The following is a 17,333-nucleotide window of genomic DNA, read 5'->3' as shown; positions in this document are numbered from 1 at the left end:
TGCTATTTTTCAAAGATATATAACTTGGCCAAGTTTGGATGGATTTTCTTTGAGACAGCAAAAAGGAAATCCCCAATAAAATGTAGGCCAATCCCTTCTCAAATTCAAAACCTTGGTGGTACTACAGCTGTTCAAAGGAAAGGTCACTGGAATTTTTCAGTATGAACAAAAAAAAAAGTATTTCCTTATCCTTGTCTAGGAAACAGTTGAGTGTTGAATTGAGCTTGAGGCAAACACATAGCATGTAAAATTTCAGCCCAAATGGGCTGAAGTTTGGCACAACTGTTCACATGTGAAAACAGAACCTTCATAATGGGAAGTTCCTGGCAACCTTGGAAGTGAGCAGTTCTAAATGTTCCTCATATAGTAACTTTAAAATGATGCTTAAGAGAAATGAGACCTTTAGAAAACTAAATTGGTTGAATTGTGTTTTTGCTTCCCAAAGCATGTCACAGCCAGGGTCTCGTGGAGTGCAGAAGTGGACAGTGCATCCCCAGTGCTTTCCAGTGTGATGGAGATAATGACTGTAAGGATGGAAGCGATGAAGAGAACTGTAGTGACAGTAAGGGTATGCTGCATTTCTTTATAGTAAATTACTGGTCACAAGTGACCACATCATACTGAAAATTAATTGTTGGGAATATGGGGTGAAAACTGGACTTCCTTCACTTAGGGGATGACTTCGGGACAAGAAGTGTCCCAAATTGTAAGCAGAATTTATTCTGGAGCACTCCTGACAAATCTATATTACCTCTGGGGATGTGTGGGGTGGGGGGAGGAACACCAGAGCAAGCAGCACAACATTTGATTTTCTAAACAGAGTAGTACTGATATTTCAGTACACCAACCAATTATAATTTGTGGTGGGAAAGTTCTAACAGCATTTGTATCTTTACAAATCCCTGTCCTCTTTCCACTCAGGTTTCTCTTTCCAACTTTTTTATTCCTTTTCTTCCTCCCTCTATTGAATCTTCTGGCCTTTCCCATTGCCACTTGTCTTCTATTCCAAGAAATAATGGGGAAAAATCCCTCCAAAAAGTGCAAGGCATTGTACTTCACTAAGAATGGTAAATGTGAGGGTATGTATATGCAGGCAATGCAGCAGCATGGGTACTAGAAATAGTTTATTTGTGTTAATATAGCAGGGGCTAAAAATGAGGGCTAATCAGCACAGGCATAGACCTGTGTTAACATAGCTATACCATTTCTGGTACCCACAGCTAGCTTTGATATGTGTGCATAGCACTACATTGAACTGTGTAGCCTCAAACTTGCATTGAACAAGTCTGTTTATTGATTTGTGTCTATTTAAAAATCTAGGGCCAAAATTTGCCCTGTTTTTACACATGTAACTCCATTCAGTTTATTTTCCTTGTTTTCCCCTTTATCTAGTATCCATTTGTGTTTTCTGTATCCTATATTCAGTCTATATTCCAGGTCCCTTGGTTCCTCTTGTTGGCACCTGTAACATGGAAGGGACCAGAAAAAGGGGAAAGGGTAAACTAAAGCATATAACTCTGTTTGCAGAAGCTTTTCAGAATAGACCTGTTGTATTCACCAAACTCTGTATTCTTCCTCTTAAATCATTCCTTCACAGTAACGGAGAACTTAGCTGACAAAATTGACACATGACACAGAACAGAATCCATGTGGGTGTCTGTCTTTCACTACTTTTTGCCTCTGTGGGACTATCAGAAATAAAATGTGTTTGTGTTAATAAATAGACCAGATATGACTGAGATGTAAGGAGCTGATAAGGAAATGAGACCTTTATTCACATAATCAATGGTTGGACTATCTGCTAATAGCCTAAAAGTTTCCCATCCCAATATTTACTTGTGATGCCTTTAAATTATAAGATGTTCCCTGTTCTTTTTTTATCCCTAAATATTCAGGGGGAAGACATCTGTCTAATGTAGTAATCCAGAGCAAAGATCTTCTTTTAGAACCTTTGTCTGTTTTTCTCACTGGAAAAGTATCTCTCTAAATAAATGTCAGTGCCTGGCCAGAGGTGGATTAATGCCTGGGTCCTGAGCCCAGGGGCCCCTGCCAATCAGGCAGCATGGTCCAGACAGGCATCCTGGCCACAGGCATCCAGGGCAGTGTGCCTCCTCTCCTCTGGCCAGTCCCAGGCTAGGGGCAGGTATGGGGCTCCCTGCAGGTGGCATTAGCTTCCTGGGGCCATCTGCTGCCAGGAGGCCCCATGGGCCACCTCGCTCCCTGCCATCTGTGGGCAGCCTCTAGCACCAGCACCACTGGGACCGATGGGATAGCCCCATCCTGCCCCACCAAGGCCAGCAGAGGCCCGGGTAGGCAGCTGGGGGTTGAGCTCGTGCCCCTCCCTCCCTCCCCCCAAAGCTGGCCCCGGCCCATCCTGCAGCACTGGGGGACTGCAACTCTGGCTGCGTGACACCTGCTGGGTGGAGGGGCAAGCTAGGGATGGAGCTACCTTCACCTCAGCTGCCTGTCTCACCTCAGATGCCCCAAGGAGGCTGGGCAGGCCCAGCCACAGCCCCCTGGCAGATCCAGAGGATACCTGCTCTCACCTGGTGAGGGACCTCCAATTTTCTGTTTGCCCAGAGCCCCAGTAAATCTTAATGTGCCACTGGGCCTGGCAGAACTTTTTTTGTTATCGGGGCATGTATGTTGGAGATATTTTGCCAGCTCTCTACACACAGTTTAACCATCAGACAGAGTTCCAGTTCGTACATTTGAGAGCCCTGCTGCCCTACAGCTTAGAGAAGAAGTTGGATTAAAGCTGAATTCTTCCAGAGAACCCAGACTGCTTTTTGTACAAGGAGAAACAAGCTGCAGAATGTGTTCCCAGGCTTTTCCACCAGACTGATATAAGGCCTGATTCTAAGACCAAAAGGAGACCCCTGTGCTCATTTAGACTGCATATATCAAACTGTAGACTTTTTTCAAGCATGGGACCAAAGCATGTCTTTTAGGAAGGCATCTAACCTCATTTTGAAGACTCTGTGAGGTTATGAGTTTACCACCTCCCTGATGAATGGTTCCAATATTGACTTTTGTCACAGCTAATAAGTTACAGATTATTTCAAGGATGATTTGGTTTAATTTCAACTTCTAGCTGGTCTTGCCATGACTTTGTCAGTGATTTTCAAAAAGCTGCCCCTGTGTCACACATCCTTTCCATGTGTAAGTTTCCTTTCACCCTTCTCTTGTATAGACTGAATAAAAATTTAGGTATGTCACATGATTACAACAGCATAATTTTCCCTGGATTTTATTAGGTAATAAGGAGCAGATGCAACCAGTTCTGTCAAGCCAGCTGCCCACAGAAAGCATTACACTGTCTTTCCACTAGGTGACAGAAGAGGCAGTTTACTTTGTAAACAGCTACTCCAGCAGAAGCTGACAAGGGGTAAAAACAAGGTTGCATTTGAGTTGGTTCTGATTGATTCAAGTCAAAACAGAGGAGCAGCATAGTTCCATACACAGTTGGTCCCTGGAATGAATGGCAATTAACTTGAATTAGCCTAGATTGTTCCAGGAAAAAGTGTTACTGCCAGTATTTCACAACCTCTGAAAACAGAACAAAGGACTTGGATGTTTGTAGGTTCCCAGGATAAAAGGCTTTGTTCTGGGAGAAAAACAAGGTCCAGTTTTATCCTAGGGGAGCAGAGACACCATTGGTATGCCATGGGTGCATCTACTATTAATTTGACTGAATAAACTCCTGCATAGTTTGCACTGGAGTTTGTTGCTCCCAGATGCCACATTTACATGTCTGCCTGGGACTGTAGCACATGGAGCCAGGTCAGTGCACCCCAGCTAGCAGGGGGCCCCAGGGCTCAGCCTGCCAGCCTGGGGCTGCTCTGACCCAGCTCAGTGTGCTGCAGCAGGGCTGGCTGGGGCACAAGGGTGCTTCATTGGAGGGCTAGCTGGCAAGCAACCCCCAACACTGAAGCAGCCTTGTGCTCCAGCCAGTCCCATCAGCGTCTACATGTGCATTGCAGCTGAGTAAGTAATGCTGCCGCAGGATAGTACTTGTATTGACAAGTACTATTCTATGGTGGCATTTATTAGTTTACTACAGCTTCATAGGGCTGCACTGGTAGTTCCTCACATTTTAATGTGGAGTTAACTCAGCAGTAAATGTCTCATGTAGACGTGCCCCATGTAAGTTACATGGGTACATAATTACTCCACATTTTCTAAGGAGTACTTCACTCCCAGACTGGAGTGACTTATATTGGTTATAAGGGTTTGTGCTTTCTGGCAGAGGGCAGGGTAGATATGCACTTTATAGATTTACTGAATAAGGTGGAAAGAGAGCATAAGCTTTTGTGAACTCAAACTCACTTCAGCAGATGCTATGAAAGGACAATCATGGAGCAGTGTATAAAGCTGAGTGAGTGATTTTAATACAAAAGGTGGGGGAGAAAGAGGGACGAAGCAGTGCTGGGAGAGGCAAACAAGCAAATGGCGATAAATGTAAGTGGCCATTGCATAAAACACTTAAATACTCCTTGAAACAGAGACTGGGACCCAAGTCTTCCCTCTTCTAGGGTGGTTGCTTTAATCACTGGACTAGAAGGTTCCTTTCCCTTGTCCACTGAATCCTGAATTTTTTGCAAAGTGGCACAGCTTCAAGAAGAGAAGAGAATACTGCCACCCCAGGACAGAATACAGCTGCCTGGCTACGAATTCTTCTGGGAGGGACATGTGGATCTAAATCCCCTCAGGCTAAGGATCTCACTTAGTCTAGGCAACTGCTGTAACTACTAAGTTACTGGATAAACACCACTTCCAGACATATTTGTAAGTGACATACACAGTGGCAGCTGTGGTTTGTGCTGAACTAAATCCTGTAAGTGTGTGTTGGGCGTGCACTGAACATGTCTGTTATATTGTGCCCCTCATGGTAGCTGGGTATAAAAATGCTTAATTTAAGGATCACAATTGGGATATTCCATATTGCCCCACCAAGACAGAGGCAGAAGCAAAACCTTACCAGCAAAAGCTTAAAGTCATATGGTATTAGACAAGACTTCTGTGCATAGCACTCTTATCCTTAAGCAGATTCCACTTATATCTCACTTTAGGTGACAAAGTCGTTTCATAGGCATGCATCCTAGAACTATTTTTTAAATGAAGCCTTCAATTATATAGCAGTAGATCCAGGAGGGGTTTACTTGCACATGCCTTTGATTCCTTGATTTTAAAACCAACTGCCTGGCAGTGGTAGCAGCATTTCTAGTCAGGCAGCACTGAGGGAGTCCATAAATGTCATGGTTCATTATAACCTACCTGATCCCTTCCCACCTCTTCATTCCACAGGTGTTAATGGCCCTCTCTTCTTTTTAATGATCTTGATGTTCTACCAATCAAGCTATCCCTTGTTCTGCAATTCTGCTGTCTCTTAGCTGTTCCTGGTAATGAAGCTCCTATTTCACAGCCTTGCAGATTGTTTTTAACTTATTCCAATGAAGTTATACGTATTCTTCCTTCAATCTTTAACTGAATAATACTGCCCTATGCCCCTAATGGATTAGTAAAGCTTCTAGTTTATTTTTAACTGGAGAAAAATAAGAGTTGTTTTATATGTGATTATGGACCTCACCATCTGCACCGTCCTTTTCAAAATTCAAGTTCCACCTATGTTTTATAGCAATATCATGCAGAAACTTCTTCAGAAGAACAATGGTATGACCATCTTTTTGTGTATAGTTACGCTATGTGGGGCTGTAAGCAACTACAATTGTGTTGAACGTAAAACATGTTTTTATTTAAGGATGTTTTTATACAGTGCAAGGAGTCTATGCTGACCTAACAGAGGCAGTCAGGTTGGTGCTTAAAATTAAATGGGATGTTGATTTAGCTGCAAACAGAGCACACGTGAAATCAGAATAGAAATGTGAGGGAGAGCTGCCAGTACCTTGCTGCTTCATCCGTATACTCTTATCACTGAATGTTGTCTTACCATGTTGCTGAATGAAGAAAACAGTCCCTTTCCTTACATAACTTAAGGAAATGTAATTATGGCATAAGCTGACATTACTGCTGTCATTTTTTGTGCAAGTGGAAATCCAATACAGAGGTACCTACAACTGAGTTTATAATCCTTTCTGAAGACATGTCAGAGTGTGTTTAGAGGGATTCAGAATAGTTTATGATATGATTAGAAAGAATTTGCCCTGTACAACAGATGGAGTGCTCTAAAAACTTGAGAAATGTCTCCGGCTAGGGGGTGGGAAGGAGGTGTCAAGATAATACTTTAGACCATGTTTTAATTCACAGATTTTTGATAACTTTCAAAGGTTTTCCCACCCTGTGAGTTTCCTTTTAGAATTAAGTATGCTTGTAAAATAAGACAACCAAGAAAAGTTGCATTCTATAACTGGATTGTTTTCTATAACTGTGCACCATATCATAATGTAGAACAAGAGGCAAATATATAAAAGATATCTCTCTTTGCTTCAGTAGCTATCATGAAGCGAACTCTCAGAAGGGATGAACAGATACCAACAATCAGGCTACCTCATTGGCAAGATGCTTAACTTTTTACTGTAAAATCTTTGGGGCAAAGAGTATTCCTGTACTGTGTATGTGTCAGGTACAATGGGGCTGTGATGGCTGATAAGTGTCCATTACATAATTCAAAATTCCCCCAAATCAAGAACAGCTAACCCAATTACTTTTGCAAGATAGCTAAAGATGTAAAACAGGGGACTTTCACTGCCAGTCCAGACCTGTGTTCTTAGGAGAAGTGTTAATGGTTTGGGGAGGAGATACGCCTCAATTAAATGTAAGGGGAAGCATAATTGACTGGCCAAAGTACTTGACAGCAGTTTTTTGATGACACGCTAGCATTGGCTTTTTAATAGCTGACTCTAGACTGCTGGACTTTTTCACCAGACAATACAGGGAAATGAAGCTTCAGGCAAATCTTCTACAATTCTTTTATTAGGATGTGTTTTATTGTCCACAAATAAAAAGCAAATAATACACAATACACAATAATTCCAGTAGGCTTTTTTGCTTTAATATCCAGGAAGGGAGAAGACATTTTTTTATCCAATTTACACTTTCTTGCTTACTCACCACAAACAGTCCCAGGAGCGACTTACGGCCTTTCTTGCTCACCAGCCAGAATACAGAATATTGGGTCGTATTTACGCATGCACAAGGAACGGGGGTAGGGCACTTTAATAAGAGTGGCTCCAAGACCCACTCTAATTAAAGTGTCCACAGCATCTTGTGTATTTAGTGTCCCACACTTCAAAATGGCAGCAGGGGCTCTTTAACTGAAGCTTATTCAACTAATCAAGTCTGCTCCAAGTAATTGAGGCCACTTCAACTCATTGTAATTACATTTGTGCATTGGAGCAGCATCCCCAGATGCCTACAGGCACCCTGAATGCTTAAATTGAATGCCTTGGAGTAAGAAAAGGGAAAGAAACAGGAAGGAAATGATGACATGACATTTTTTTTTTTTGGATCTTAAAAGCATTATCTGTATTTGCCAGTGCAAACTTTGTACACTGTAATTACCAGAGGGAATAACTTTAATACTGGAAGTGTGAATGACACCTAGCAATTAGTGCTTGTTCCATTATTTGAAGGAAACTGGCAACATTTGTGACCATCTTGTCACCACTACACTATCATTTATTCACTAACTCATAACAGTTAATAAGCTTGTATTTATTTTCTTCAGGTCAAACTTCTTGTCAGGAAGGAGACCAGAGATGTACTTCCTGTCCTGATTCTTGTGGCACCTCTTCCCTCTGTGAGATGAGGAACAGCCAGACAAACTGTAGTAAGTTTGGCCTGTGCTTCACACCATTGTCCTAGAGTGCACTTCCAGTAGTTTTCCCTTTCATTGCATTTATGATGATGCACTGCAGGGTACAGAAAAGAATCTTTTCATTCATTCTTACTTGTTGCATGTCTAGCATTTAAGTTTTGAAATGGTTTTGATTAGGCCAAACCAGAAACAAATGTGTCATCCCAGTTCATGACTAAAAATGCAACTGTACTAGCATACTCAAGGACCCTTGACTCTAAAGATTTTTTTCCCCACACATATTTTCTTTGCTCTGTTCTTAGTTTGTGGTGACTATAGCAGTGCTTTATAGTGCAGTGAAAGAGTATTAAATATATGCACAAATGAAATAACATGATCCATGTGTAAACTGCTGGCCTATTTCCCTCAACCCCAGGAGGAATGACACCATGCCTAGAGTCTAGATTGGATCTTTTTCCTCCTTGTTATTTAAACTGAGAAAGTTATTTTCCTGGCCAAAAGAGTCTGGTGGGGCCTAGAGATCCTTTTTCTAGTATTTTGTCCTCTCTTGCTCTACCCTGCTCCAGGATCTGGCAGGCATTCATTTGAGTTGTTGTCAAGACATTCACTTGTGCCACTTGTTGTGTTTTGTAATTCCTTGAGCAGTTGCTGCTGGGAGATGGTTAATCAGTCATTGGTGTGCCTAGCCATCTACCTGCGATTGTATGACTCATGAATCTGCATTGGTCCCCCACTGATAAAATACAGCTAGTCATACTGTAGTAGTAATTACGTATTGGTGACTAAACAAAAGGATGAATGATGGGCTCATATAACAGTTCCTCCAGGCATAAATTAAAATAGGGTGAGTGGGGTGTGCCTGTAAGAGTCTTTTTCAGATACTGTGGGTGAGAGAAAATTTAGAAGAAAGGCTGAAAATGTGAGCCTAGCTTCTGCTCCCTCCCCCCCGCCCCTCCCGTTAAGCAGGCATTCCCTGTCCCTCACAGACATCTCAGCATTAACTAGCAGGCCACGTGCTGGCTACCTCTGAGCTGTGGCACATGGAACAGAGGCAGAATCAACAGCCAGCTGGTAGTGTCCCTCTGTTTTCTTAATGGAGTGATAAACACCGAGTTAAAGGGTGATAAGCATTCCCTGCTGGGCTGTTCAGAGGGACACACACACACACACACAATCACAGCGTATTGCCAGGGCCTGGCCACGCCCCCCTCAGCTCATCTATGTGCAAAGGAAGGGTGGGCTACTAAACACTGTGTTATCAGCTCCCTGCTGGCTCCCTTGCCTGTTAGGTTTGCAGACAGTATGAAGAAGCAGAGAGAGGGAGATTGAAAAGCTCAGTATCATCAACAGATGCACCCACTGCACACCCCTGCTTTGCCTCAGAGTGCTAGCTGGGGGCTGGGGTCTTGCAACACTCCCGCCCATTAAGCAGCAAGCCTGAAAAAGCCTGTGCAGGCAGGGTGGGCGTTTAAACATCTCCCTAATCTGAGCATTCTGCTGGGGCCTGGCCATGCCCCCTCAGCTCAGCATCATCAAAGGGAAGGGAGGGCTGCTCTAGCACCCCTCAGTTTTTAGCCTAAGCCACTGCAGGTATATGCCTGAATTTCCTCAGTCCAGAGTGGGTGTCTGCGGTTACAAACTAGTTCAGCCTAGCCAAATTAGACTAACCTGCAAAGATTGAATCAATTCAGGCTTTTTGACTATCTGTCCCTAGCCATAGGGACTTCAATCCCTTGTGAGCTATTATAGCTTCTCTATCTTCCCTTTCCTCTTGATATCAGTCTTTATATGTAAGGTGGTTAATCCTCTGTTCCCTCCTGGCACCTGTGGTGTTGTGTGTTGGCTTGTTTTTTAATCTGTGCCTTTTGATTATTCAAGGTGCCAAGTGTCCTTCACATCCCTGGAAGATGATAGGAATTGCAGTTATTCAGCACTCCCCTAAACGAGGCTTAATGAATAACTATATTCTAGCGAGTTTGGCAGGTCATATAGAACAAAGTCAGGGGATTTAGGAATGTCAGTTTCAAGCATTTTATTGCTTAATCCAGAATTGCTAGAGCATAATTAGGCTGCTTGCAGATGTTGAAAAAACAAAAAAAAATGGCACTTTAAACTCCGCATGCTCCCAAGTCCAGCGCATGCCCAGAAGAGGCAGTGTGTTAGTTGGACTCAGCTTGCCCAACATCAGTATAGGTCAGGAGCTTCAGCAGGGTTTTTTTGGTGCTTTTATCTAATAGCTGTTTGAATCAACTATTGGATAAAAGCACCAAAAAGTCTCCGCTGAAGCGCCCAATCTATACAAATGCTGTGGAGCCAGGCTAAAGTAACATGCTGCTTGTTCCAGTAAAGCTTCTTTTTGTTTTTTTTACATCAGCAAGCAGCCTAAGCAGTATTTGCTAGATAGCCTTAGAGCATGTTGCTGATTGATCATTGACTATTTTATTCTATATGAAAAATGTCCTTAATGCCATAAGTGGTTAGAAGTAATAGAAATGTATCTTTCTTTCTTTCTTTTGTTTTTTTAATGTCTGGTATGGAGCAAATCCATCATCCACCAGTAGAGCGAAAGATTTTTAGAGCTGGTCTGAAAATGGGAGGGGGAGGTAGCTGACAAATGACAAAGCAAACAAGATGTAGCAAGATTTTTCTATGTAAAAAGTATTATTCATCAAAAAAGTGCAATAGTACTGCCACAGTGTCTCATCTGCCTATTATCCTCTAAAAACTGTGCTCCTTGGTCAGACTACATTTTCTATGATGGACCCATGCTGAGAGGAAGTAATGCATCATGGGAAATTTGCTGCAGTCCAGGACCTTTGGATCATAATAGAGAAAGGAACCATGAGGCATTGCATTAGCTTTACTAAATCAAACTGTTCTTGTTTTGGCCACAGCCCCACTTCCAGTTGATTTCTATGGGGATTTGTGGATGCTAAGGTCTGAAAAAGGTGGTCCCTAAATTAGTTTTTTCCCTTGTTTAGATAGATTTGAAGAATATGCCATTTGCTCTTTGATGGCCAGGTCCTGTAAACACTCATTCAACATTACCTATTTGAGCAGTTCCATTCAAGTTATTTGCATGCATAAATGTTTGCAGGATTGAATAATTGTGATACGTGAAGGAAGGCTGAAGTCTGAAGAGGAATGATCGGTCCCAGGTTAGACTGGCATAGTTGCAGTGGTCCCTGCTCTCCAGTTACTGGTGTTGGTAGCCTCAGTGCCAATGACCCTGTGTCTGAGAGAAGATACTACCTATTGAAACCCAAATCTTTTTACTTCAGCTTTATTGAATTTAGCCATAGTTGATTTAAGCTGATCTGTCATTTCCCAACTGCTATTTTGCTCATCAGGAGCCTTAAAACTTTGATGTGCTATGGCTGAAAAAGTTTCAGATGTTACATGTGAGACCCTTATAATAAGTTTCATATTTGAGCATTTGCAAATTGAATCAGTATGACATTTTGGGAATAATATGCATTGTATTATTCAAGTTCAATTTTAAGGGACATATAGTTATCACCACTGCATAAAACATATCTGACCTATTGTGAAAAGATCAGCCATGGGCTTGCTGCCAACCACTGCTGGGTCCCCATCTTCATTTGGCTGTTGGCCTCATCAGGCAAAGCACCACCTGCATCAGTCTTACCCAGAATGAACAAGAATGCACTTGTAGCAGATTCCCAAAGGAACCTCATATCAGGCTTGCCTTCCGTCTGGCAGCTGTGACAGGTGGCCATTTCTTAAGTACATGACAGTTAATACATAACAAAAGTAGTCCTATGTCTCTGGGACAGCCAGAACTCTCTTCCTCTCTCAGCATAAGAGCTGGAAGCCTGCCCATTTTCCTGGCCAACATCCAATCCAGCCATGTTTTCTGCTCTTAACCCTGCCCTTCAAGCCTGACCCCTTTTGCAGATGTAGCAGAATGGGGCTAATGAGACCTACAGAATCTTGTTACCTTTTCGTGCCAATGTGGTGTCTACCCCACTACACACCTATATGGCGACTTTGGAAAATACAATAAGCAAAGGCTACATTACTGCTCAGTGAAGAATGGTTTCCAATGGAAACTGATAGTTGAAAAAATTCTTATTCTTTATCAGAAAACACCCAAGACCATTTTCTTTTTTTCTCACAAGAGACACTCCAGTGCTAGAGTAGCTAGTTGATTACAGTACTCACCTGGGAACCCGAAAGCTTGCTTAAAAATTGTTCTCCAACTATTTAGTTGGTCTAATAAAAGATATCAGATTCACCCAAAGAGCCTTATTCACTTGGGCTAAGTAGCTTAAGTCCCTGGTCTGAATTAGGCTACTTTGTGGTGGATCTCTCACTATCTTGTTTAATGAATGCCAAATGAAAGCTTCAATGGGAGAGTCTGAGAGAAAGTCCTCCAGAATGGCCTCATGGTAAAAGCAGTCACCTGGGTTAAAGGAGATTTGAGTTAATGTCCAGCTGTATCTGAATCAGACTCGGGACTATACCTTAATTTTGCATATCCCAACTGAATGCTCTACCTACTGGAACACTATTTTCTTTTGCTGGACAATTCCTGATCAGGCCTGGGGTGTGTTTTATATCATTCCGTATGGACTGATTTTTCCCTCCAGGCATCATAAATTCCAATCAGTTTGTTCTCCTGTCATAATATAGCCATGAGGAACAATTTTTTGTGGGTGCATCTCTTATTGAACTAACTGCATGGCTGGGATAGACAAAGGTAAGCTTTCTGGTGTCGTGGTACTTTTCATGTGGCTTCTCTGTCCATACTGTCTGAAAGGCCTGAGGAAAGGTGCTGTGATAGACAAAGGCAAGCTTCCGAATATCTCAACCATGCAGTTGGTTCAGTAAAAGATATCACCCACAAGAATTCTTGCCTTGTATATCTCCTGGACCATCATAGCAATAACATCACCTCAACACTAGCATAATATAGTCATGCCATTTTATAATTATAGTGCAAATGTTAGATGCGTTTCCACAGAGACTGTGTTTAAAGGAACTCACAGAGATGCTACATTCATATAACAATAGTGTAAGAGTGATGTAGCTGTAGGAGTCCAGAAATTAGCAAGAGGCAAGGATTGCTTACTGTGATATCTTTTATGGAACTGTCTATGTAGTTGGGATAAAGTTAAACTAACTTTCTAACTAAGACATTCTTTCTCAGGTCCCTGATTACAGGAAGCTAGTCTTCACTTGCTTCACTTTTTATGATATTGAGTCTTTTCAGTTTATAATTTTAATTTCTTCCAACAACATGAAAACCAATGGGACTTGCATATGTGTAAAGAGAAGATGGATAGAACCCTATAGTACAATATGAATATGCTATACTAACCATTAGCCTAGATTTAATTTATATTGCATAAATTTTTAGAGGGTACATACCAGTGTATACTTGCAACCTACCTGCATATGTCTGTAGGTTTCGTCACAAAGAATCCCAGACTCATACAAAGCTCAATACATCATGTATATGATAAGGAATAAGTGAAGAAAAGTGCACATACTGCAACTAAATGAATACATTCAATTGAGTGTTCAGGGGTTGAAATATGTTTTGGGAAAGTCTACTTTCTGAGAGAGATGGGGCACTGCCAGTCATAGAAAGTATGGAGGTAGGTTGTTGAGGGGAGTGTAGGGGGAAGTGAAAGAGGGGAATGGGAAATAAGTCATTTGGGGTGTGTGGGGGGGAGGAGATTGCGAAGAACCATGTGGATGGGGGATGTGTACTTGGGGTTTTGTAGTCAGAGAACTCCTCTACATGTGACATGTATCATGTAATTACTGGGTTAATTTCTCAATCGGTTTAAACCGGCTAAACATGCAAATTAACTATTGCACCGTAAGAAGATCCAACCAGCTATAAAGTTAGAGCTAAAAAATATGTACTAGATTTATAGCTGGTTTCTGTCCAGCTTTAATTTGCATACGTAAAAAAAAAAAAAAAAAAGGTGCCCTGCCAGTTGATGGGGCTCCCAGTTGCAGGGGGTGCACCAAGTGCTACCACAGGTGGGAGTCCTGTAAGCACACGTGTCATTGCCATGGATGGGAGTCTTGCCATCTGATGAATTTTCCATCTGTTCAGCAGCAGCTGATGCAGGGGGAGTCCAGGATTGTGATCCTGGGCTCTCTCTACAACAGCAATAGTCATGGTAGTATCTGATGCTGGATCCCACAAAATCTCCTGCCTCCTGCCAGGCAAATAACTGGTGAGATCTGTGTAAGGAGGGGGGCACAAGGAAACTGAAAATAGGGGAAGTGTGGGGAATGAGACAGAGGTAGGGAGAAAACTTTCAGTAGGTGAGAAGAGGCTGGCCACAGCTAATTATGATTAAGAACCAAGAATCATTTAAACGGTGAAGTGGTTTTTGAGCAAGTCAGTGATAGTAAAGAGAGAATTGGCAGTAAGGTTATGGGGCGCATGAACATGAAAATAGCTTACCTCACAGTAACATCAACTATTGTAGTAAGTGTTCATATTAATGGTTTTATCCTATGAGAAATGCCAGGTAGCTCAACCCTTAGTGAAAGTAGAATAAATGACTTTACATTTAGTGTTGGATAAATGCAAGCAAGTGGCAATTACTATAGAACAGCTGATGCACTCTGAGTTCAACAAACCTTCTAGCTTACTTCACAGTAGTTTGTTCACACCTCTATACCTTAATGTGAATCAGAGCAGAACCCAAGAAACGCCTGTATGCAATCCACATTTTATTATTCTGGGACCTAAAGAATAACATATCTATGCATCTTAGCTTGGGTAGGATATCTCCTCCAGACTGGTTTTGATAAGTGTAGTATTAAATAGAAGTTGGACAGGGAACTGAATTTAGTTTCCCTTTCTCTTCTTGGTAGTCTTATTATATGCTATAAATAGACATTATCAGAGAATATTGTCCTGTTAATGTTATATGATAAGAAAATCAAATATGATGGCTTGAGAGGCTTGTAGAATGTGGTTTCATGTACTGATTACAATTCTAAGTCTGAGCTATGTTTACTCTTCTCCAGCATCATATTAGTTCAGCTGTAGTTGAGGATAAGAAATGAGCCAAAATCTCCACATTTGCTATGTTACTGCTGAGAATTTAAGTATAACATATACAGTTATTTTTATAGTTCCAGTGTATTCTGTGTCAACATGAAAGCAAACAACTAGACTTGGCTAAAAATAGGTAGACTCTAAGAGCAACAACTCTGGATTCAATGGCATGTAGTTAGGCATTTAAAAATACTGCTGACACGTTCTAGTGTATACTGAAAGGAAGACATCTCAAATAGCATAGCACGCCCTAAAATTAGGAATATTTTAGATTACACTTCCTAACCCAACACCAATCATTTGATGAAAGCAGTGTGCCAAGGTTCAACTCACATGAAGAGAGACCAAGAAATGATCCCAGAAACTCCTACTGCAAGCTGGCCCTTGGACCAGGCTAGATTGGTTAACTATGCTGATCAGCTGGTTAAGTCTGTTGACTCTTCCATCAAATCTCTCCTTAAGGCCTAGTTATATTTATATCAAGCCTCCCTTAAGGCCCAGTTATATTTATATCAAGCCTCCCAATATATTGGCAACCAATAATAGCTATCCAGTTGCCTGGCTGAGCTGACCAATGTTATTAACACATTTGTTTTTAGAGAAGAGCAAAGTTCTTAAGTTTTGGATAAAAATTGATTTTTTTTTTTAATGACTCTCTGTTCTTAATGAAAAAAATGCCATGCCTTTAAATATTATTGGATACAATCATATAAATTTGGTTCAACTCTAAATGAAGAAAATAATCTCCATTCAAGTTGAAATATTTTTTTCATTTTCTTTTAGTTTTGAAAATCAATTTATTTGGACTTGTAAGAAAAAACAAAACTATGTAGTTATCTGAACATTTTAATGGGAGATACTTACATTTCAACCAGTCTTAGTTGTTTACATTATAAAAACTCTCAAAACTTAATTTAGTCCATCTGGCTAGTCTACATAGCCAAATGAAGTTGGTACCTTGTTCTCCTTGTGCTTACTGTGTTTTGCTTACTTCTTGTGTTTTAATGTAATTGTTAGCTCTATGGAAAAATGATTGACTCTTATAATGCATTGTATAGTGTCTAGCAGAAGGGGGCTCAGTCCTTATGCAGACTTCCATGTGTACTGTAACAAATATAATTTTGCAGGGGGTGGGGCAGGGAGGGAGTTAAGGAAACTTGTAGCAAAACACTTCCAGTCTGAGAAGTATTTTGATAGTTCTGTGTAGTAACTTTTGTGTTTTTAAATGATATTTTAGCCAAAAATAATAAGGTCATCTATATAATCTCATTTGTAACCTTTTCAAAATGAATGTCAAGAAGTTAGGATACAGAAGAGGTTGTTAAACATGAATATATAGCTTGTGAATAATTGATTAACTGTAGCGATCAATGCCTTTTTCCTTTGCATGCATGAAGATTGTCACTTGAAGAATTGTGGTCTGGGATGCATAGTCTTCATTAACTGCACCTTTTTTTTAGAGGTTAGAGAAGCTAGTGCCACTTTTATAACACTGCACAAGATCTCTGACACTATTTCTGATGTAAAGCAAGACCTACTTTAGTAAGCCAGAGAAAGTATTCCCAGTTTAAATGATGAGAAGCTTGTAATTATTTTGTTCTGTTTCATCTAACTTTACAAAATGTATGTTCTTTTCTTTCACAAGGTCTATGTGAGCCAATTACCCTGGAACTCTGCATGAACCTGCCATACAACTACACTAGTTACCCAAACTACTTGGGCCATAGGACTCAGAAGGAAGCATCTATCAGCTGGGAATCTTCCCTTTTCCCAGCCTTGGTTCAGACCAACTGCTACAAGTATCTTATGTTTTTTGCCTGTACAATATTGGTACCAAAATGTGACCCTCAAACGAATCAGCGTATCCCACCCTGCAGGTAACATGACTGCTTCTTAATGGGATTCTTGACTAGCTTTATTCACCCTATGGATCTTTCTTAAAGCCCAACTCTGCTTCCATTGAAAGCAATTGGAATTTTGCTTTTGATTTCAGGAGAAACAGGTTTAGCCCATATTTTGCAAAGTCAAAAATTACACCTCATCATTTCATTCATTATATATGTGATTATTTTGTGAAATTTTAAAAAAATAGCAGTTTTGTTACTTTTTAAAAGATTCTTTATTGAATATTCATAGGCTTGCACATTCCACTCATTTGGATTAGAATTGTACCAATAAAAAGGATATATAACCATATAGCAAAGAATACTTTTAGCTATAAGTATCAGTATTCATAACAGTAGAGCTTTATATATTCAAAGGAAGCCATAGACTAATGAATTAAAGTCTGGATTTGAAGGCAATTGTCACTTTTCCAAAATTGGAGAGCAAGTAATGTAGAAATATAGCCCTATTTTGCCACCTCAGTTCATTCTTATGTACCAAATTAAATGTGCTTAGGCTATCAGACCAAGGACATTTCTTGTTCCCTTATCAAATAATCATCACTATATGGCAGTCAGAAAGTTAGAATAATGCATGTGCGGGAGAGACAGAATGGGA

The 17,333-nt window shown here is 40.8% G+C and overlaps 1 protein-coding gene across 3 annotated transcripts in view; it reads left to right on the top strand.

The window, feature by feature from the left end:
• Positions 1-17,333, top strand: part of CORIN (corin, serine peptidase) — a 272,355-nt gene that overhangs the window by 177,927 nt on the left and 77,095 nt on the right. For 2 of the 3 annotated variants that reach the window (XM_019481201.2, XM_059721699.1), the window contains 3 exons: positions 446-568; positions 7,688-7,789; positions 16,477-16,708. In XM_019481201.2, coding sequence (XP_019336746.1) covers positions 446-568; positions 7,688-7,789; positions 16,477-16,708 — 457 coding nt within the window. The remainder of the gene's footprint in view (positions 1-445; positions 569-7,687; positions 7,790-16,476; positions 16,709-17,333) is intronic. The other variant, XM_019481202.2, reaches the window with a different exon arrangement.

This window comes from Alligator mississippiensis, chromosome 2 (genome assembly GCF_030867095.1).
Source record: "Alligator mississippiensis isolate rAllMis1 chromosome 2, rAllMis1, whole genome shotgun sequence".
Taxonomy (NCBI): Eukaryota; Metazoa; Chordata; order Crocodylia; family Alligatoridae; genus Alligator; species Alligator mississippiensis.
The sequence above is the reverse complement of the archived record's forward strand: the minus strand, read 5'-3'. Positions and strand labels throughout refer to the sequence as shown.